The 24292-nt window shown below is 39.2% G+C and overlaps 1 protein-coding gene across 1 annotated transcript; it reads right to left on the minus strand.

The window, feature by feature from the left end:
- Positions 1 to 15539: 15539 nt before the first annotated feature.
- Positions 15540 to 17163, minus strand: LOC140817234 (uncharacterized). Its single transcript, XM_073176875.1, has 2 exons — positions 17134 to 17163; positions 15540 to 16376 (listed from the first exon to the last, which is right to left on the minus strand). The coding sequence occupies exons 1-2, from the start codon at positions 17161 to 17163 to the stop codon at positions 15669 to 15671; spliced, it is 738 nt and encodes a 245-aa protein (XP_073032976.1). The 3' UTR covers positions 15540 to 15668.
- Between the last annotated feature and the right edge of the window lie 7129 nt (positions 17164 to 24292).

A 24292-nucleotide genomic window follows, 5' to 3' on the forward strand; every position in this document is an offset into this window, starting at 1 on the left:
CCCACCATTCATTTGACTCCCGAAGAATTGAAGAAAATCATAACCGATGCTGTCAACATGGCTAACGCCAAAAAGGCTGCTTCTCACCAGGCCAGTCAGCATGAACAGCAGCGTAAGCAAGCACAAGAGGAAGAGAGAAGGGAAGAAGAAAGGGAAAGCGCAGGTTCTAAATCCCCCACTATCGCTGGAGAATTGGAAGAATTAAGAAAAAAAGTGAAAGCATTGGAAGGGCAGGCTGTCTCCAAGGGCGGTATTTTCGTAATCAAAGGCTGCCCATTCTCTGACATCATCGTCCGGGAACCACTTCCCGGGCATTTCAAGTCGGCAAAAATCAAAGATTATGATGGAAGCTCTGACCCTGAGGAACACCTGGCGCGTTTCGAAAATATGGCCATGTTGCACTGCTATGAAGACTCAATCAAATGTAAAGTATTTCTTACCACTCTGGTCGATTCTGCACAGAGATGGTTTGAAGGGTTGGCGCCACAAAGCATCTGTTGCTTTGAAGATTTTCAAAAAGTGTTCTTGCATCAATTTAGCAGCAGTAAAAAGTACAAAAAGACCGCCTTCAGTTTATTCGAAGTAAAGCAAAGGCAAGATGAAACCCTGAGGGCTTATCTCAAAAGATTCAATCGGGTGGCCCTTGATGTGCCGACCTGTGCACCTGAGACAAAAACCACCGCATTTATGCAAGGGTTATGGGAAGGGGATTTCTTCCGATCCTTAACCAAAAAACTGCCTGAAAATTTTGAGGATCTCCTGTCACGAGCGGAGAAATACATCAATATGGAAGAAGCGCAAAACCAGAAAAGAGAGGCCTTGAAAAGAGCAAGAGGAGATCGGACTTACAAAACTGAAGAAAGAGCTCCTAAAAAAAGTGGTGGGGGTCATTTCCCCCATGTGCCTTTAAAGATGGCTCGGGACAGAGAGATTCAAGAGTGCAGGTCAAATGAAGTCCTTCCTCCCCGTTCAGAGGTCAGAATCTCCAAGCCAGAACAAAAAAGGTACTGTACCCTTCATAAAAATTGTGCTCACGACACTAATCAGTGCCGAGTCCTAGGAAGAAATGCTAATAGACGTCCCGTGCCCGCGCCTCACCCGCCACGAGAACGATCTAAACAACCACCCTGGTTGTCCAGACGTTCATCGCTGAATATTCCCCAAAGAACGATGAGCACTTCAAGTGGAAGACGAGGAGGAGAAACGAGTACCCGGGAAGAGAGAATCAAGCCAGTGGGAGGAGAGGATCCTTCTCCGAGTCGAGGAGTAATCAAAATGATTTCAGGGGGAGCTACTGATGGCGACTCTAATCGGGCAAGGAAGGCAAGGGGTAGGAGGGAGTGTCTAGAAGTTGATAATAAAAGAAGAGACGAGCCGATTATAAGCTTTGGACCAGAAGATCTCCAAGGAGTGAGTTTACCTCACAATGATGCGCTGGTCATTCAGGCCCGCATCGCCAACTATGACGTGTTAAGAATTTTCGTGGATAATGGGAGCTCTGTCAATGTTATTTTCAAAGATGCCCTCATCCAAATGGATCTGCATGAATACCAGCTGGAAACTGTGGAAACCGCCCTGTTCGGGTTCGCTGGGCACGCCGTGTATCCAGAAGGGGAAATTGCTCTACCCCTGACTCTGGGCACTGGAGACTTGAGAAAAACTGTCATAACTACTTTCACAGTGGTGGACGCCCCATCTTCATATAATGTCATCATAGGGAGACCAGCCATGAATGAAATGAGAGCAGTGGCCTCGACGTACCACCAAAAGATCAAATTCCCAGTGAAAGGACAGGTCGGAGAAGTCAAGGGCGACCAGCCCTCTTCTCGAAGATGTTATGGAGAAACAGTCCGAATTGATCAGAAGAAGGCAAGAAGGGAAGGGAAGGAGAAAGAACACCAGGGAGAAGCCCGGGAAGGGGAAGTACACTTTGTGACGGAAGAAGAGCAAGAATCGGTGGAGATCGAGTCGGGAAAGACTATCCGGATAGCTCGGGACATCTGCGCCACCACCCGGGTAAAACTCTTGCAATGTTTAAAAACTAATGCCGATATCTTTGCTTGGTCTCAGCAGGAACTGACCGGGATCTCGCCCCAAGTGGCCGAGCATAGACTAAATATCCTCCCAGGGTCCCGGCCAATTAAGCAAAAAAAGCGACATTTCGGCCCGGAGAAAGATAAAATAATTGAAAAACAGGTCGAAGCATTGCTGAGGGCTGGACAAATTAGGGAAGTCCATTTCCCTTCTTGGCTATCGAATGTAGTTCTCGTCCCAAAGTCTACTGGGAAATGGAGAATGTGCGTAGATTTCAGAGATCTGAATAAAGCTTGCCCGAAGGATTGTTACCCACTCCCTCGGATTGATCAGCTAGTCGATTCCACTTCTGGGTGTGAAATCTTGAGTTTTTTGGATGCATATCAGGGATATCATCAGATCCCTTTAGCTACAGAAGATCAAGACAAAGCTAGTTTCGTCACGTCTGGGGGAACTTTCTGCTATGTTGTAATGCCTTTTGGACTAAAAAATGCAGGGGCTACATATCAACGACTGATGAATCTTGTCTTTCAAAAACAGATAGGCCGAAATATTGAAGTATATGTGGATGACATTTTGGTTAAAACCCGAGAAGTCGCCCATTTCATCGATGATCTGATCGAAACCTTCGCCACTTTGAAGCAGTATAGGATAAAACTTAACCCGGCCAAATGTGTGTTTGGGGTTAAGAGTGGCAAATTCTTGGGGTTCATGGTCACGGATCGAGGGATCGAAGTCAACCCAGAAAAAATCAGGGCCATCATGGATATGCCCTCTCCTCAGTCGGTTCGAGATGTGCAAAAACTGACAGGGAAAATTGCAGCCTTATCACGCTTCATTTCCCGATCTGCACACCGTAGCTATCCTTTCTTTCAAGTTCTGAGGAAAGCACAGAAATTCGGCTGGGATGACAACTGCGAGCAGGCCTTTCAAAATTTGAAAAAACACTTGGCTGAATTGCCTGTCTTAGCAAAACCCGAGCCCGGAGAAAAATTGTGGGTCTATCTCTCAGCCACCGAAATTGCTGTTAGTTCCGTGCTCGTCAAGGAAGAAGGGACCGATCAGAAGCCTGTCTACTATGTCAGTCACGCCCTTCGCGGAGCCGAAATGAGATACAGTGAATTAGAAAAGATTGCTCTAGCTTTGGTAATGACTGCTCGAAAGTTGAGACCGTATTTCCTATCACATCCCATTGTGGTCCTCACTAATTCTCCTCTCGGCAGAATTATGACTCATGCAGAGGTCTCGGGGAGGATGATCAAATGGACTGTAGAACTCGGGGAATACGATATTGAGTATAAACCCCGGGCTGCAATAAAAGCACAAGCGCTATCAGATTTCTTAACAGAAATGATCCAGCCCGAGGAAGAAAAAGTGTGGAGGGTATTTGTTGATGGCGCTTCAAACATAGCGGGATGCGGAGTGGGGGTCGTCTTGATCTCCCCACTCGAAGAAAGGATTAAATTGGCTTTAAGGATTGACTTTAGGGTCACGAATAATGAAGCAGAATACGAAGCTGTCTTGGCAGGGTTGCGTGCTGCCCGTGAGATTGGAGCATCCCGAATCATCATTTATTCCGACTCCCAGCTGATTACTCAACAAATTAAGGGAGCTTACGAAGTTAAGAATGAAAAGATGCTCAAGTACTTGAATCTTATCACTTCTCAAGCGTCATCCTTCACAGACTGGAGTATCGAACAGATTCCCCGGGAAGAAAACACCGAAGCCGACACATTGGCTAAATTGGCGGCTTCCTTGACAGAATTAAGCACCCGGGAGATTCTCTATTGTTCGAAGCTCGTATCCTCGCTTGAAGAAGAAACACCCCCGCTGAGAGAGGACTCTTGGATGACTCCTCTCATAGAATATATAAAGGAGGGAAAACTTCCAGAAGACCGGACCCAAGCTGTAAAGATCAGGAAGCAGGTACCCCGATTTGCCCTTTTAAATGATGTTTTATATAGGCGATCCTTTCAGGGCCCCTTACTCAAGTGCCTATCGGGGGAAGAGACAGAGTATGTCCTTCGGGAAATACATGAGGGATGTTGTGGGGAACATCTCGGGGGAACGGCTCTATCGCGGAAGGTTATTTTAGCAGGATTTTGGTGGCCCCAAGTAAACCAAGATGCTGCCCGGCTCGTCCAGAAATGCCAAGGTTGTCAACATCACTCTAATTTCCACCACCGCCCAACTGCTAACATGCAACCGATCTCCGCATCATGCCCTTTTGACCAATGGGGATTGGACATCGTGGGTCCCTTTCCGCCAGTTCGCGCCCAGAAGAAGTTCCTCCTGGTAGCTGTGGATTATTTTTCTAAATGGGTAGAAGCCGAGCCGTTGGCAAGAATAACCGAGGATGAAATCATGAAATTCTTATGGAAAAACATTGTCTGCCGATATGGCATCCCCAGGAAATTGATTTCAGACAATGGCAGACAATTCCAAGGAAAAAAGATTACCTCTTGGTGTCAGGAAATGAAGATTATGCAATCTTTTACCTCAGTAGCCTACCCTCAAGCCAATGGCCAGACAGAGGTAACCAACAGGATCATCGTGCAAGCTTTGAAAGCCCGGTTGCAGGGGAAAGGAAAAGATTGGGTAGAAGAATTACCCAGCGTCTTATGGGCTTATCGGACTACTCCTCGGACATCTACTCGGGAAACCCCATATGGTCTGGTTTATGGATCTGAAGCAGTCTTGCCAGTAGAAATCGGGCAATCTTCCACTCGAGTGGAATCCTATTCGAGCAACAATGACTTATCTCGAGCCCTGGAGCTCGACCTTGTGGAAGAAAAAAGAGATCGGGCGGTCATCCGGATGGAAGCTTATCGCAGCAGGATCATAAAATCCTATAACAAGCACGTCCGAAGAAGTGATTTTCACGTGGGAGATCTGGTTATGAAAAAAGTTAAACCGGTGGGTGATGTGGGGAAGCTAGAAGCCAAATGGGAAGGGCTTTTCAAAGTAATCAGAAAAGTCAGTTCTGGTGCGGCCTATTATCTCGAAGATCCTCAAGGACGTGTTCTTAAAAGACCATGGAATGCTTTTCATTTAAAGAAGTATTATGCTTAAGAAACATTTGTATCTATTATTTCTACACTGAATGAAGGAAATTACTCGAAAGAATTCTTTTAAGTCCAGGGACCCGTACCCTGGCCCGGTGGACCCGTACCCCGGATAATCTTTTAAGTCCAGGGACCCGTACCCTGGTCCGGTGGACCCGTACCCCGGATAATCTTTTAAGTCCAGGGACCCGTACCCTGGCCCGGTGGACCCGTACCCCGGATAATCTTTTAAGTCCAGGGACCCGTACCCTGGCCCGGTGGACCCGTACCCCGGATAATCTTTTAAGTCCAGGGACCCGTACCCTGGCCCGGTGGACCCGTACCCCGGATAGTCTTTTAAGTCCAGGGACCCGTACCCTGGCCCGGTGGACCCGTACCCCGGATAATCTTTTAAGTCCAGGGACCCGTACCCTGGCCCAGTGGACCCGTACCCCGGATAATCTTTTAAGTCCAGGGACCCGTACCCTGGCCGGATGGACCCGTACCCCGGATTATCTTGTAGGACTTATACCCAACCCGGGTAAACCGTATCCCATTTAGCAATCGAAATTACGAAATTTTTCTAAAGGGAGCAAAATCGAAAAAAAAGAAACATGCATACATAGATCAGAGGAAAGAGGTTACAAAAAAAAAAAAAAAAAAAAAAAAAAAAAAGCAGCCAAGAAAAGCGATTTACCCGCCTGCGACCCGGGTTGATCAAACTCGTCGATGATCTGATCTACAGGGTCTTCAGGCCGGGACCCGATCCCGTAATAGGCCAGATTGTTCGACCCAATCAGCACTGAAGATAAGAAGGATTGCTTTCCTAAAGCATCCCAGGCATCGGTAAAAGGAGGAAGAAGTTTGAAATCTCGGGGAAGCTCAGGTTGTTTAGGCATGGAAGGAAGAAACCCCAAAGCACAGGTGGGGAGAGTCGGAAATTTAAGAAAGAAAAATTTTGTTTTCCATCCCTTCAAAGAAGAAGGGATGTCGGTTAAAAACCGATAGTGCATCCGGGCCATAAAAGAAAAAACCCCGTCATTAAATCGACAGGAATAAAAATAGTGAAAGACGGAGGAGTTAATGGGAATAAGTTTCATGCGGAACAAAACAAAAGTAGCTGCCATAATACGAAAAGCATTGGGATGAAGATGATTAAGAGGAAGGTTAAAAAATCGAGCAACTCCTTCAAAGAAATGATGAACCGGGAAACGGAGACCGCTCCTAAGCTGCTCAAGGAAGAAAGCGTGGTATCCGAGGGGAGGAGTATCAGGATGGTCAGTAGGTCCGGGAATCCTAATGTCATAAGTAGAAGGAATAGCCCCCAGGGACCGAATGTCTCCTAAACTACCCGGACGGAGAGTGGAAGACACCGTAGAAAACCAGAAGGGCCCTGTTATTTTACCCTTCCCTCTACTCGGGGAGCCCAGGGGTCGGGAAGAAGACGCTTTAGCAGTCTTCTTGGACAAAGATCGAGAGGGAATAGTAGGAATACCCCTCGGAATCTGAACAGACTGGTCAGAAGGGGTGGGAGAATTGTCCTCCGATAGGCCCCTAGCATTTTTGCCAGAGGTAGAAGAAGTGGAATTGGACATGATGGAAAAGAAGCAAATAAGACACAGAAAAGAGAGACTTACTGAGAGGAATTGAGGGTGATGGTTGATAGTCGGAGAGATCGCCGGAGAAATCTACAGAGAAGACCGAGGAAGAAAAAAAGCAGGGCTTCGCCGAAGAATAAATTTGCAAGTGATTTTTAGAAAAAGCGATGGATCGCTATATATAAGGGAGAGATGGAATTTATGCCGTTGATCTAGCATAGATTGGACGGGCTAGATTAGCCTTGGAAGTTGAGCGGCATCATTCGGCGGGAAAATTGAAAAGACAGTTGCGCAAATCGAGGCGCCATGGTAGCTGAGAATACGTACGGGCTCTGACAACACGTCATCAGAATTCTATCATTATGACTGCGCAATGATTGACTGAAAAAGCGAAGAGAGGGATTGGGATAATGCCATATCTCGGCCTTATTCAAATCCCGGAAGAACTAACGTTATCAAAGGAATACCCACTATACTCAGATTGGGACTTACCGATTTATCATATGACTATTCTTTTATATCCATGCGTGAAAAAGGTAAAGAGGTAATACGCCCCGATAGAATCCTTTTATCACAATCAAGAAAGAAAACATGCCAAGTCCCGGCCTCTTACGAGGTAACTCGGGAGCAGAGGATCCCATCACCCGGCTAAAAGGCCCGGACAGCATGGGACCCGACGTTCGGATATGTTTAGGCCTACCTTTTTCGGTTTTCGGATTGATGATTAGTTTAGCTGGTGTTAAAACATTTGCAAGGAATTAAAAGAAGACGCAGTAATTAATTGTCTAAATTTTCATTAAGGGAATGGTCGGCGTCTTATTACAGAAATTTCAGTGGCCACTCGACCTTTCCACTCATCCATCCAGTCAGTAACTTCTTGAATGCCAAGATTGACAAAGGAATCAGTGCTCGAGACCTTATTTAGATGTCGCCATTCCTTCCACAACATAGCATGCAGCAGGTTTTGGTCAGTCAGCAACTCTTCAATGCGGGATACCCCTAGTTCCCGCCTGTATTTCCTCGTCACCATCCTTTGAGAGCGAGTGAGGACTGTGCCGTTCAAATAAAGAAGGCCGATGAATTGAAGCTTATGCCAGGTACATACGACTTTGGCCAGAATGTACTCATCGACATTCTTTTTGAAAAGCTCTACATAGGGACGTAACTCCGCTGGAATTTGACTTTGCACGCCAACAGAAGAGATGGCACTGCTGCAAGTGCTGGAGTCGCTGGAGCTCGACATTGTTCTGTTGGTATGGGTGCATCTTATCCACCAATTTATTTATAGGAAAGGGAGGAAAAGACGTTTGGGATGAGGGAATGTGAAGAGCCTAAGGTTAATTAAAGCATGCCGTCATTTATTGAGAAGGAGAATGTATCATAGCCATTCAGACCAGTGCACGTGGGCGATTATTAAGGGCCTCGAAAATTACGTGGGGTAGACCAAAAGGCGGATGCAGTTATCAAAACGACCCCGAATATGAAAGGTTTCCCGAGATAATGTTCAATGATAATGCATGCATCATTATGACTACCCGGATATCACAAACCTTGGAGCTTCGTATCCTCTCTAAGAGATTGTCAGGGCCCAACGTAATGTTTCAAAGCAAAGCCGGTGATCAACCATTACCGTGGGGATACTTTTGTTTGGTTTGTTCAGCAGGTATTCAGTAATAAAGACTCATACCAGATCTTAAAAATACAAAGCAAGGATGAAACGGAAGAATAACTTTATTCACTTGCTAGCATTTCTACTAATTACAGCGGAGTATTCTTCTTCTACAAAGAGTATCCACACGGTTTTCCATTTCCTTAGCTCATTTGGGGAAGACTTGAGGAAGCCCTCGGTGCTTGTAATGCCCGAGAGGATTTTCATCTCCTTAAGCAACATCAGCTGGTAGATGTAATCACCCTCGAAGATGTTCACCTCTTCAGTCACGTTCAGACGTTCCCGATACTTCTCCATCTTTACCACCAGTCTAGAAGCATTAGCTTCTCCGGTCTCGTGGAGAAGTTGTAATTTCTGAAGTTTCTCCCAGTAACGAACAATCTTATGGAACACTTCATCTTCTATCTCGGTTTTCTTCTTCTCAACTAATCGCCACGAGACTTCTTCCATATCTGAATTCGACGGATTACTGGAGCTCGCCATTTGACTCTTGTGACCAACTATTTAATGGTAACTTGGAAAAAATAAAAAAGATGTTGCTATATTTATAATAGCAAGGGGCTAATCACAACCGTCGAATCTTTGGATACATAGACGGTGAGGACGGACATTGGGAATTGCACCAGAAAGTTGAAAAGACGTACACGCCTATCGAAATATTGCGATAAATCATCCTCGAAAACATAAAAACGTGGGAGGTATGATTGATTGATGTACATCGCGAGTCTTCACCATACACCGACGTCTGTGTAGCTATGCTCAGTCCAGAAGGTGTATCAGAATGGTTTTCCTGACCGGGCACAAGGGACTAATCGGGACAGCGAGTAGACTCTAGCCCGACTATTTAAGGAAGGAGTGATGATACCCCGATATGTCCCGGGCAGTTGATCCCGGGAATGCTCGGGTCATGGGTCAGGCCCATGAGCGATGCCCGGGTCAGGACAGCCCATCTCTCGAGTGGTTGATTCAGGACATAGCACCAAAGTTCTGGTATAACTTCTCTTCTGACATCTCGAAGCGAGGGAGGCATTTAATGATGTTGAAATACACGCGGCCGATCTGTTAACATTAATGAGTGACTGGACAGATGGGATATAACCAATACATGATTTGACATGTCAGAACAATAGGGTATAATCAGCCGCCCTAGTATATTTAATGCGCACGTCCCAAAAAACGAGGTCATCATTATTTCCTCCACTATAAATATCAGGTTTTGCATTTATTCCTTCATTCAGATATTAATGAACATTTAACACACTCATTTATTGCACACCAATATCACAGCCATCACTTGGCTACATTGGTTTCTTGCTTGAGTATCCTGCTGACTTAAGCATCGGAGTGGCCACGCCGGGGACCCCCTCCGGCCCATTCACGTGGTTGTTTTTCTTATTGGCAGATCTTTCAAAGGTCAACGAAGAATCTTCTTCCCAGTCCGCCGTCTTAGCTCATATTTCTTCCCGTATTCTTGATAGCTTACCTGGTAGAGTTACCGACCCGACTCCACTGTTCGACCCGGGTGGCATCAACTGGTTTCGAAATTTAAAGATTATTCTGAACTCGGAAAAGATTCTGTATGTGCTTGATAAGAAGCCACCGAAGGAAGCACCTTCAAATGTCACTCCGACTAAATTGGCTGAGCTTGAAAAATGGTGGGACCATGACATTCAAGCTAAGAGCTACATGTTGGCTTCTATGTCGAATGAACTGCAGAAGCGGTTCGAGGAGGCTGTGAATGCTGCTGACATTCACTTACATCTGAAAGAATTGTATGCTGTACAAACTAGTTCAGAGAGATATGCTGTTGTTAAAGAACTCATGACTACACGCTTGCGAGATGGGGCTTCGGTCCATGAGCATGGTGTTAGGATGATTGGGCTCATCGAGAAGTTGGTGGGACTCGACTTGGTTATCCCTAGTGAGCTCTCGACTGATATTCTCTTGCTGTCTCTGCCCTCTTCGTTCGATGGATTTGTGGTTAACTTTAATATGAATAAGCTTGAGGCCACCCTTGAAGAGTTGGTCAATATGCTTACTAGTTATGAGGCCACAATCAAAAAGGATAAGCCTGTTTTTCTAGTGGGTTCTTCGTCCGGCACGAAAAAGGGAACCCCATACAAAGGCAAGAAGCGTTCTGCCCCTCCAAAGAAGAACAAGCCTAACAAAAAGCCATACAAGAAACCTAATCCGGGGCCCACAAAGCCTGACAAGTCAGAACAAATCTGTTTCCACTGCAACAAGCCTGGACACTGGAGGCGTAATTGCGCGGAGTATCTTGCCCAGAAGCGTTCTGGCCATGGTATGTTTTATATTGAAGTTAATGTTTCTATTAATTCCTCTTCTTGGGTATTGGATACCGGATGTGGTTCTCATCTATGCAATGATTTGCAGGTGATGGGAAGAAGCAAGAGGCTTAGAGATGGTGAGACCTTTCTAAGACTAGGAAATGGAGCAAGGGTTGCTGCTACTGCCATTGGAGACGTTACTTTAATTTTGGACAATAATTTTAAGTTATTTTTGAGAGATGTTTTATTTGTTCCTGAATTGGTTAAAAACATTATTTCTATTTCTATGCTTGATAGGGATGGTTATTCTTGTGTTTTTGCTAAAGGTGTTTGCAATTTATACAAGAATGAATGTTTGATTGGAACTGGAGAATTAACAAATGATCTCTATAACTTAAAATTGAAAGAGATTCCTTTAAACAATGTCCAAGCGCATACGAAAACAACAACAAACAAAAGAAAAATAGAAAATCCAAATCCCGCACAAATGTGGCACGCTAGACTAGGTCATATTTCTCAAAGAAGGATGCACAAGCTAGTGGGAGAAGGCATGTTTGACTTGTCAGACATAAATTCTCTACCTACTTGTGAGTCCTGTCTAAAAGGAAAAATGACTAAGACTCCATTCAATGGAAAAGTAGAACGTGCACATGGTCTATTGGATTTGATCCATACAGACGTTTGTGGCCCGCTAAGTGTTAGCACAAAATTTGGGCATTCCTACTTCATTACCTTTACTGATGACCATTCGAGGTATGGGTATGTTTATTTGATGAAACATAAATCTGAAGCATTTGAAAGGTTCAAAGAGTTCAGATCTGAAGTAGAAAATCAGCTAGAAAGAAGTATTAAGGCACTTCGATCTGATCGAGGTGGAGAATACTTGAGTGCTGAATTTTTGGGTTATCTAAAAGAGAATGGGATTCTCTCACAGTGGACTCCACCAGCAACACCACAATTGAATGGTGTTTCTGAACGTCGTAATCGAACATTGATGGACATGGTTCGATCTATGATGGGATTCACTGAATTGCCTACAATGTTTTGGGGTTTTGCGCTTGAAACTGCGGCAATGTTGTTGAATAATGTCCATACTAAATCAGTGGATAAAACACCATATGAGATATGGATGGGGAAACCTCCCAAGTATTCTTACTTGAGAATATGGGGATGTCCTGCTTATGTGAAGCAGACAGTGGGAGACAAATTGGATAGTAGATCCACTTTGTGCTACTTTGTAGGATATCCAAAGAATTCTATTGGATACTATTTTTATCATCCTAATGAAGCAAAAGTGTTTGTTTCAAGAAATGCCACCTTTTTGGAAAGGGAGTTTCTATTAAATAGAAAAGGCAAGATGATAGAACTTGAAGAAATTCAAGATACTCCCTCAACTTTAGAAGTTGAACCTAATCCCCTAGAACCAGTAGTTGAAGTACAAGCTCCTAGAAGGTCTGATAGAGTTATTAGACCACCTGTCAGATATACACTTCTTCATGAACAAGGCCATGATGAGCCTTGTGTTGGATGTGATCCAATGAATTTCAAAGAAGCAATATCTGATACTGATTCAACCAAATGGCTTGAAGCCATGCAGTCAGAAATGGACTCTATGTATTCAAACCAAGTCTGGACATTAGTGGATCCACCTGAGGGAATCGTTCCCATAGGATGCAAATGGATCTACAAAAGAAAGCTTGGGGCGGATGGGAAGGTACTGACCTTCAAAGCAAGACTGGTTGCAAAAGGTTATACTCAAAGGCAAGGAATTGACTATGAGGAAACTTTTTCACCAGTAGCTATGTTTAAGTCCATTAGAATAATACTAGCCATAGCAGCATGGTATGACTATGAGATATGGCAAATGGATGTAAAGACTGCATTCCTCAATGGAGACATCAAAGAAGAAATTTATATGTCTCAACCTGAGGGATACACATCAGTAGGAAGTGAGCATAAGGTATGCAAACTTCAGAGATCAATATATGGTCTCAAGCAGGCATCGAGGAGTTGGAACCTCAGATTTGACAGCACTATCAAAGAGTTTGGTTTTGCTAAAAATCCTGAGGAACCATGTGTGTACAAGAAAGTTAGTGGGAGTGCAGTGACATTCCTGGTACTTTATGTTGATGATATCCTGCTCATTGGGAATGATATAGGATTACTGCAATCAACTAAAGTATGGTTAGCCAGTAAATTCTCCATGAAGGACATGGGTGAAGCATCCTATGTATTAGGAATACAAATCTATAGAGATAGATCAAAAAGGATGTTGGGGCTCACCCAAGCCACATATATCGATACCATTATAAAACGATTCTCTATGGAAGAGTCCAAGAGAGGATACTTACCAATGTGTCATGGTATTACTCTATCTAAAGCTATGTGTCCCAAAACTGATGAAGAGATAGAGATGATGACACGTATTCCATATGCGTCAGCCATTGGTAGTATCATGTATGGTATGATATCGACACGTCCTGATGTTGCTTACTCTTTGAGTGTTACAAGCAGATATCAGGCGAACCCTGGTCCAATGCATTGGAAGGCCGTGAAAGATATTCTTAAGTACTTGAGAAGGACTAAGAACTTGTTCATGGTCTATGGGGGTGGAGAATTAAAATTGGAAGGCTACACTGATTCTAGCTTCCAATGTGATGTAGATGATTCGAAATCGACCTCTGATTTTGTATTCATGCTTAATGGTGCGGCTGTCTCTTGGAAAAGTTCCAAGCAAGACACCGTTGCGGATTCCACCACTGAAGCTGAGTACATTGCTGCATCTGCTGCAGCGAAAGAGGCAGTTTGGATGAGGAATTTTGTCCAAGAGTTGGGCGTTATTCCTAATGGAGTTGATCCAGTCCCGGTGTACTGCGACAACACTGGTGCCGTTGCGCAAGCAAAGGAACCAAGGTCTCATCAGCGATCCAAACATGTACTGAGGAAATTCCACATCATCCGGGAGATTGTGGGAAGGGGAGACATATCAGTCGAAAGAGTCCCCTCTGCAGATAACGTTGCCGATCCACTTACGAAGCCCTTGCCAGGACCATTGTTTGAGAAGCATCGCGAAGCAATGGGATTAAAGTTTATGGGTAGTTGGCTCTAGGGCAAGTGGGAGATTGTTAGAGTAGATGCCCTACAAGTCAACTGTTGACTAGGGATTTTATTGACTCAAGTGTAATAAACAATCTTTATTTTAATATAATTCATTATTTCATGGTTTGTTAATTCTTTATCTGTATACCCATGTTATCAAACATAGATAAAGACCTTGATCATACTTTAATACAAATGAATCGTAATTCGATGTTGAAACTCGTTTGTAAATACTGTATGATCTAAATTCGTTCCTAGTCGATTCAGCCGCCTAAAACATGGATAAAGGTCGCTTGAGCTTGAGACTAGCATCTGTGATGTTGTGTACTGCGTTTCTTGGTAAGGGCATGGAGATGTCCAAACATGCAGATGGGTAGTCATATGATGATTATACCGAACAACCCTCCCTCGGACTTTCCAAGTGGTTCTCATACATCGAGAGGATAAGTCCGTGGTTATGATTGTATACCATTAGTCCTTATGACCCGAGACAACTCTGAGGCTCTATATGCTAGGGTTGTGCTTTGACTCGTTTACCGGCTCCAGGAGAGTCATCAGGTGGCGAGGTTGGGTACAGTCGCGACACATATAGGAGCCAGTGCATTGTAGTCGGGGATTCACCGCTCACCTACGGGTGTGGATATCCTATGTGATCTGATGTAATAATAGTGCATGGAATCTCTGGCCAGAGTATGAGATGTACGTTGGAGAAGGAGTTCTCCAATAGTACACGCGATGCCACTATTATATGTAACACATAGTTATCGAATTAATATGCAACCCTCGATGAACCAATGGTTGCAGATTCGATCGGGATATATGAGATGAAGGGACCGTACTGTACGTTAATCATAATCGACTGGTTCTTGCAGGCACTATCAGTGATACCTAGGGGATCATGGGGCGATGCTACTAGACGCTCCTACCATGATCCGATGGGTGCAATCAGAAATGAGTTCTGACATTCTTGATCAAGGTGTTGATGAATAGAATGGGGCTAACTAGGGTAAGCCCGAATAAGAATAAATGTTATTCTGAATCACAAGGAGTTGTGAACCCACGGCTAGCTGTATCCCTGAACCATTGAGGGTCACACAAGTACTGGATTGTTTGTTCCCGTAGAGAGAATAAATTCAAGAAGTTGAATTTATATTATATAGTAAATTCAAGGAGTTGAATTTATGATAAATAAATTTTGAGAGAATAAATTCAAGTAGTTGAATTTATAAAATGTGATAATTTAATTTATTAAACTCAAATGTTGGGTTTATTAAATATTAAATTTTGGAGGTGATAAAAATTCAAATAGTTGAATTTATAATTTAAATAATAAATTCAAATGTTGAATTTATACTGTATTTAATTTATTAAGCTCAAAAGTTGAGTTGATTAATTAATAAATTAAATATGGTGGGTATTATGTTTAATGGGCTTGTAGGAGTACAAGTCCAATATAATAAATAATTAAAGTTTTAATGGGCTTTGATTAAATTAATTAAACTAGTTGGAATAGCTCAATTAATTAAATCAAACCCATTAATGTTAATTATGTAATTAGGGTTTAATTAATTATAAATAATACATATAAAGACAAAACCCTAGCCCACCCACCTCACAACCTCACGTGAGCCTCCATTCAAAAGTGAGAAATTCGGCCACCTTGATTTATGGTTAGGGTTTGAGCCGTCTCTCAATTTTTCTCTCCTATGCAAAAGTTCTTCTAAATTTCTAGTGCAATTTAGAAGAGGAACAAATCTTCTAGACGTGGACCTAATTAGAAGAATCGAAGAAAGTTCGTAGGGAATCATCAAGAGCTAATCCGTTCATACCGGATCAGTTGGAGCCAAGTGATTTAATTCACAAAGGTATAATTTTCAACTCCCTATGAATGTTTTGATAAATCATACGAGCGCCTAAAGCAATATTATTTTGTTTTTCAAAATAAAATAAAAATTTTAAATCTTCCGCTGCGTTTGGGCGTGTAGAAAACCGGATCCAACATGGTGGCTCCTCCTGTGAACCCCACGGAAAGAAAAATAACTTCGTTTTTTCCATCTTTTTTCCCACCAAGTTTCATATCTTCAATCTTGTTTCTACCGTTGACATGATGCAAAGAATCAGAATTCATCTTGGCATTAAAATCCTCCCCAATGAGCTTAATTTTCTCTCCTTCTGATTTGTATTTCCTCTCCTTATCAACCAAATGATCATGAATATTTTCATTCCAAGATAGAATTGTTATCTCAAAATATGCTTCCTGTGGGAAAGATGAGTTCCCCAAATGTGGACCTGGTAAAGGTAAAGGTGTTCTGATCACAGAGACAACTCCCATTGAAGAACTAACACTTGCAATAATTTTCTTCAACCCAGGATTTAATCTAATTTTCTGCATAAAATCTGCTGATCCTTGACATACTTCCCACGCAATTTCTGCATCAATTGGACCACCTGCGGCACACACTCCTAAAAGGGACTTTGCAGATTTGACGGAAGGAGATGAGATTAAGGTTGTGAAAGCAAACCGTGACCATCCATTTTCTACGGCATCTGTGATCAGAGATGGGTGATCAGCCCAGCTAAAAATCGGGTTTTCGGTGGAGATCCCGTGTCGTAAAACGAGTAATTTTTCTTCTTGGATGCATCTCTTTCAAGATCGTGAGAAGCCTGGAAATCCCATTCTGTAAAGATGGACCTATTTCTTCATCTGAAATGACCGAGTTTTTACGCGTCTTTGGGTGGAAGCATCGCCTCAAGATTAGAAGAATTGTAAGAAGAAGAATTACGGCAGAAAATGCGATGAGAGTTGCATGCAACCATTCCATCATATCCGATGAAATTCACACACAAAAAACAATCTTTTCTCTTCGTTTCTAATACTAGCTCGATCTTGAATTGTTTGTACAAATATCTGTAAACGGGAAAAATTAATGAAAATGGGAGAGGGTGGACTTTGACTGATTCAAGAAAGACAGCAGCGAGAGACCAGGCGGAGATATATTGCAGTAATTTGTTGTGGTACAAATGCATAAGTAGGTAAATTATCGGGATTAAACGATTAAAACAATAATTTTTTTAATATATATTGTCATTTTCTCAAAAAATAAATATTAAAATATTAATCAAAACAACGGAAAAATAAAGATATACAATAAGTAAAATTAAGATTTTGCAAAGTCATATAAGTACTTTCGATAAAAAATATCTAAAATTATCGAAATACACATGACTAAGATTTAATAACTAGATAACCGAAATCGCAAAATAGCAATTATACAAGTCAAAAAATGTTAATTTCCCTGTATAATAAGACATATAGTTTCATATTTCAATGTAGGAAAATATATAAAACATAAATAAAAATAAAAATAATGGTGGAATACAATGGAACCTTTAACTAATACCATGATCACGTACTTCCGTTTGTCAAACATCGTAGACTATTTAAAAAAAAAAATCATCATTAATGTTTTTGAAATGGGTGCAGGCATCATCCAAATCCATCCATCCCTTACATTAAATGATTACCCGTACGCCCATATAAAAAAAATACATTTGAAAACTCGCACCAGACATTGGTGGAGGTGGACTCGTCAATCTAAACCGAGTATTTATTATCTCATCAACTTAATGAAATTAAATAATCGTTTTAAAATAAAAAAATTTAATTAGCTCGGTGGAAAAAATCATATAGTTTAGAGTACGTAGATTCCGAAAGTTATTGGTAATAAAAAAAACAAAACTATATGTTATTGTGAAACAAACCATAAGAAGATATAATTTAAATATCGACATTTTATCTCAAATTCCATTATATAGGAAAACAAACTCAGTCGAAGAAGAAAGACAACAAATTGGAGCAGAGACAACGAATGGGAACTCACAAATTTAAAACATACAAACTAATAATTGGGCCAATAAAATATATGTAGATTGGACGAGCTAGCCTAACCATTGGGCCTCAAATTGAAACAGAAGATGACATCAATATAATCAGTCGTAAAACAGAAGGATAAACCTAAATTACACTCTTACCACGAGTTATAACTTTTAATAAGATGATAAACTTTCGGTAACAATGGGTGATACTGTTAGAAATGCAAAGTTACCTATTATGATGATGATTTACGAACCACTTTGCTGTATATGACGAATTGGTGTGGGGGCTGATAGTTACGTACATTCATTAAGTCGATAATAAAAATGAATAAAATGGAGGTGTCAAATGAATATCCTAATATTAAATCTTCATTTATTGTTGTGGGTAAAAAGTTTTTCAAGGATACATGCACTTGACTATTACTGATGTTGATTTATAGCAGGTATAGGGATAGTTTTCTTGCGTAATACTATATATCATTGTTATGCTTAGATAATCTTGAGCTCAAATCAGTTACATATTCTATCTGAAAATAAACTTTTCACACGATTCTTGAATCGGCAATATCGTTGTAAGACGCTATTAACTATTAAAAGTTGCATGCATTGAGTCATCGATCCAACTGGTTCTATTTATAGGGTGTTTGGACGAATATTTTGATGGATGAATTTGAAGATAAAATTTTCAAATCAATTGATTTGTTTGAGAAAAACCACTTGACTAATGATTTCAATTCTTAAATATTTATTTTTTAGTCGTTGCGGTGGATTTCAAATTTATTCAAAAAATGATTTCATTTTAGTCTTACTCTCAAAAACTTCCTCAAATACAAATCATTTGATCCAAGAGCAACATTAATTTCCAGTTTTTGGACTCTTTGTCGCAGGGTTTTCCTTGCCTTTGTCTGGTCGTTTAGAATCTTTAACTCTAACGGCAAAATGAACAGTCTAGAAGGGGATCAAAGAGACAAAACCTTCGGCCGCTGCTCTTTTTTCTTTTTTTGAAGGGACTGCTACTCGGGAAAATATCACGATCACGAAGTTTATGTATCGAGAAATTCGTGCCGGTATATATATATATATATAGCTTTGATATATTGTTAATTTATTGTATCCACATTTGTGTTCATCTATGAGGTGACACTCATTTATTGTATGTGACGAAACATATAAAAATTGTACATTCAATAAATGAGTGACACCTCATATATCTACAATATATCAAAACTGTAAAAATATGTGTGTGCGAGCGCTTATTTTTATTTTTTAAGGAAATATATATTTTCTATATTAATTAATAAACTTATTATTTTAATGCGTGAATGATGAGAAATCAAATTAAGAGTATTAATGCTGATTGCTGATGTCAAAGAAAATACAAAAGGAGAGAAATTTATGTTTAATTTTGAGACAATATGATTTACACCTCATTTTCATTCGGAAAATATGATTTACAACAATCAATAGCCAAATGGTTTTAACCCATTGTCTAAATACGAATTGCGTTCTGATAAATACATAATGTTTTTTATTTTCTTATGTAACTTTTAGCACATTCAAATAAAAAAAATGTATCGATTTGATTGATGTGCCTGTCTACTAGTTACTTATTTGTTTCTTCTTTTTTGTTGTTGTTGTCGGGATCTCTAATAAATAAATAATTAAATGTTTTTTTATGTTCGATCGTATATGAAAAGAGGAAACGAATTTAAGTACCCCAGTAGCATAAAATAATAATTATACATATTTATTTAAAAATAACCATACAAACATGAAGACGAATATTTTTGTTGTGGCTGGAAAAATTTAAGATAATTAATTTTGAATAAATTAATATAAATTTTATTAACGTCACTTACTCATTATTATTATTTTAGAAAGAAAAAAGAAGAGAGATTATTATTCGTATGTCCACTACGCTGCTAGCCAGCTACTTAAGTTATGTTTTGTGGCACTTTAGGCCAGACTTGTAAAATAAAAAATTAGAGCACTGCACTAACTTGTACAGATTGGCGGGTAAATAAATTATCATTTGTCTGTCGTCTTGGAAATGCATATTAAAAGACCCCCCGAATTAGCAAAGTCGGCAATTCCTTCGACCCCAAAAACTGCAATCATTCGATCTGGCCACTTCTTGTTTTTCTTACCTTCAAAGAGAAATTTGTAGCACAGAACTTAATATTGGATCTGGTTTTCTACGCGTCCAAACGCAGCGGAAGATTTAAAAATTTTATTTTATTTTGAAAAACAAAATAATTTTGCTTTAGGCGCTCGTATGATTTAACAAACTAAACATGCATAGGATGTCAGAAATTATACCTTTGTGAATTTAATTCACTTGGACACCAACCGATCCGATATTACAGATCTGGCTCTTGATGATTCCCTACGAACTTTCTTCAAATAAATCCTCCTATCAAGTCCACGACTAAATAGTGTGTTCTCTTCCAATTTGCACTAGAAAATATGGAAAATATTTTGCGTAGGAGAGAAAAAATTGAGAGGCGACACAATATTTTTCTTTCAAAAGGTGGTGGCCGTTTTCTTCAATTCTTTGGATGGAGGCTCACGTAGATTGGTGATGTGGTGGCTAGGTTAAGAGATTTGCATGTAGTATTTATAATAAAATAATAACCTAATTACATAATTAACATTAATGTGCTTGATTTAATTAATTGAGCTAGTCCAACTAGTTTAATTAATTTAATCAATGTCCATTAAAACTTTAATTATTTAATATGTTGGACTTGTACCCCTACAAGCCCATTACACATATTATCCACCATATTTAATTTATTAATTAATCAACTCAACTTTTGAGCTTAATAAATTAAATACATTATAAATTCAACATTTGAATTTGTTATTTAAATTATAAATTCAACTCCTTGAATTTACATCACCTCCAAAATTTAATATTTAATAAACCCAACATTTGAGTTTAATAAATTAAATTCTCAAATTTTATAAATTCAACTACTTGAATTTATTATCTCAAAATTTAATTATCATAAATTCAACTCCTTGAATTTACTATATAATATAAATTCAACTTCTTGAATTTATTCTCTCAACAGGAACAAACAATCCAGTACTTGTGTGACCTTCAATGGTTCAGGGATACAGCTAGCCGTGGGTTCACAACTCTTTGTGATTCAGGACATAATCTTTTATTCGGGCTTACCCTAGTTAGCCTCATTCTTTCCATCAACACCTTGATCAAGAATGTCAAAACTCATTTCTGATTGCACCCATCGGATCATGGTAAGAGCGTCTAGTAGCATCGCCCCATGATCCCCTAGGTATCACTGATAGTGCCTGCAAGAACCAGTCGATTATGATTAACGTACAGTAGTCCCTTCATCTCATATATCCCGATCGAATCTGCAATCATTAGTTCATCGAGGGTTGCATATTAATTCGATAACTATGTGATAACTATAATAGTGGCATCGCGTGTACTATTTGGAGAACTCCTTCTCCAACGTACATCTCGTACTCTGGCCAGAGATTCCATGCACTATTATTTCATTAGATCACATAGGATATCCACACCCGTAAGTGAGCGGTGAATCCTCGACTACAATGCACTGGCTCCAATATGTGTCGCAACTGCACCCAACCTCGCCACCTGATGACTCTCCTGGAGCCGGTAAACGAGTCAAAGCACTAGCCCTAGCATATAGAGCCTCAGTGTTGTCCCTAGTCGTAAGGACTAATGGTGTACGATCATAATCACGGACTTATCCTCTCGATGAATGATAACCACTTGGAAAGTTCGAAGGAGGGTTGTTCGGTATAATCATCATATGACTACCCATCTGCATGTTTGGACATCTCTATGTCCTTACTAAGAAACGCAGTACACAACATCACATATGCTAGTCTCGAGCTCAAGCGACCTTTATCCATGTTTTAGGCGGCTGAATTGACTAGGAACGAATTTAGATTATACAGTGTTTACAAACGAGTTTCAACATCGAATTACGATTCATTTGTATTAAAGTATAATCAAGGTCTTTATCTATGTTGTTTACATGAGTATACAGATAAAGAAACAACAAACCATGAAATAATGAATTATATTAAAATAAAGATTGTTTATTACACTTGAGTCAATAAAATCCCTAGCCAACAGTTGGCTTGCAAGGCATCTACTCTAACAATTAAAACTTCACGAAATTCTTTAATTAGCAAACAATAAATGTTTTTCTTTTTGACTGCAATACAAAATTCCATATATATGTGAGATAGAAGTTTCGAATCAATTGTCAGCTGGCTCTGTGCCACTTTATATATAACTTCTTTTTTTATATTCTTTTTTTTTTTGAGAAACAATATGATATAAATTATATACTTCAAACGATCAAATGTATATTATTTTTTAGACGGCATGCATACAACTTTGTAAAAGAAATTCATGTGTGAGCGGAGTGAACGATTGTGAGCCGCATATGTAGATGGGGCAAGTTTTCCATTATCATTTGGTTTGTCCAATTTTTTGACTTTTCGGCGTGATATGGACGACTCTCCCAATCAAAAAGCTAATTAAAGAAGCATTTAATTATTTCGAAAATTGGCGATAATGTTACATGTGAATTAAGTAGAACTAGTAAGGATAAAAGAAATGTTTCAAATTTAAATTGATAGCCTCCAGCGGGCATATTTTTTATTTTGTATTTTAATTATGATAAATTTATTTTATTTTGAGATTTCTCATTTTTTTATTTTTTATATATAAAATCCAATGATTATTTATTTAAAGAAGAAAAAAATCAAATAATTGTCATCAAAATAATTACACAAATCAAATATTTTAAATCATATCACATCTCAAACGTTCAATTTCAATAACTATAACATAACCAATATAATAATTGATCCAAACATCCATGATCCACACCTTGATCACTGCCACTTATTGCCAATTACAACCTTTACTAATGATGTATAAATTATGCCAAAACACCATAATTGATGATAAAGAAGATTCATAAACGAAAAAAGATACCACTGGATCGAAATAAAAGAATTATATAATTCTTTTAATTAATGACGAATGCTGTTAATTTAAAATATGTGGCCTTAATTGGATAATCTTTAATTAAGTGCATATAATGTGAGCATTTGAAGTTTTTTAGCGACGCGTACTTCGTTAAATTAAATGTGCTTTACCGAAGTAGCTATCATACAATAAAATAAAAATAAAGTATGCTAAATAATGTATTTGTGCAATAAAATAAATATCCAAGATCTCTCTTCTGGTAAGTCCAAAGATTTTAGCCCCGATAAAAATTGAATTCGCGCAGCCTATATTTTAGGGAAATTAATTAATTTTTTACTCAAATTTAAATTTTACCCTTAAAATAAAAAAAATAGTTATATATATGAATAAAACTTAAACTTCAAATACACTATTCTAAGTGTATAATCGTAATATAATATTGAGTAACAGAATCGATTAATAAAAAATATTTGGTAAGATTGTGAAAATGTCTTAGTATGGAGTAAAACTTATTACCGAAAAATTAAATAGTTCTATCTTATCCACCTCAGTGTGTCGAGCATTAATTTTTTAAATAAGAGGAGGCGAATTAGTCCAATTGATGGTGGGATTCGTTTTAATTTTCAAATGTGTTCGAGTGACATGCATGGTGAACTAAATATTTTAAAAATATGAATTAATATTATTATAATAAAAAAAAGGTTGCGTGCGTGAAGTGGAATCGTTTTCTATATATATATATATATATATATATATATATATATATATATATTTCCACGTACATGAATCCTTCAATTTCTCGATGACTTTCAAAAGCCTATTTCTCATTGGAAAATTCATTGAATCATTTGACTTTCAGAAACCTGAAATATATTATATTATTTGTTAGAAAACCGATCAAGAGTCCGACTTACACGCCGCCTTGGATAAAATCGATTTTTATTTCAACCAAATGAAACAAAACGTACAAATTTTGGTTTCGAAACCCTTTTAATTAATTAGAAAAGTCTCAATTTTTTTATTATTGAATATCTAGGGTGAGGTAGATTTTGAAATAATTTTTGAAGGTGATTAAGAAATTATACTCTGAGATACAACAATTTACATAACAGATCATCAAAATGACAAGTAAGAGGTAAAATGAGTTTGATTGGGAAATAGAAAGTATATGTCGGCCAAAACTGTAGAAATAATAATCCATCAGCCGTCTTGGCGGCCATGAGCTGACAGCATAACGCCGGCTTTATGCGTGCGGCCAATCCTCCATTTCTCCACTATCAGACAATAACTGCAGTAAACGTTTCACTCAGCTCTAAGAAATTGCACATAATCATTATAAAATATATATATATATATATATAGAGTATATATATATATATTATTTTATTCGCACTTCAGTTCAATGGCCTCATCTGTCTTATTAATTTTTTTAATCTATTAATCTGAATTTAATGTACTGATCATCAATATATGTGTGCATGTGACCACAGCTAAACCAGAGGGAGGTAGCTTTGGAATCATTTTTAATTTTGTTATGGACATGTATATTTTAATCATAAATATATTAGGATGTTGATTATGTGATAATTATATTATTGTAATTGTTAATGAATTTATAAAAAAAATTTAGTAATGATTATTCTTATGACTAGTATGATATGAAGCCCATCCGCTCCTCT

Source organism: Primulina eburnea, chromosome 16, assembly GCF_022965805.1.
Source record: "Primulina eburnea isolate SZY01 chromosome 16, ASM2296580v1, whole genome shotgun sequence".
NCBI lineage: Eukaryota > Viridiplantae > Streptophyta > Magnoliopsida > Lamiales > Gesneriaceae > Primulina > Primulina eburnea.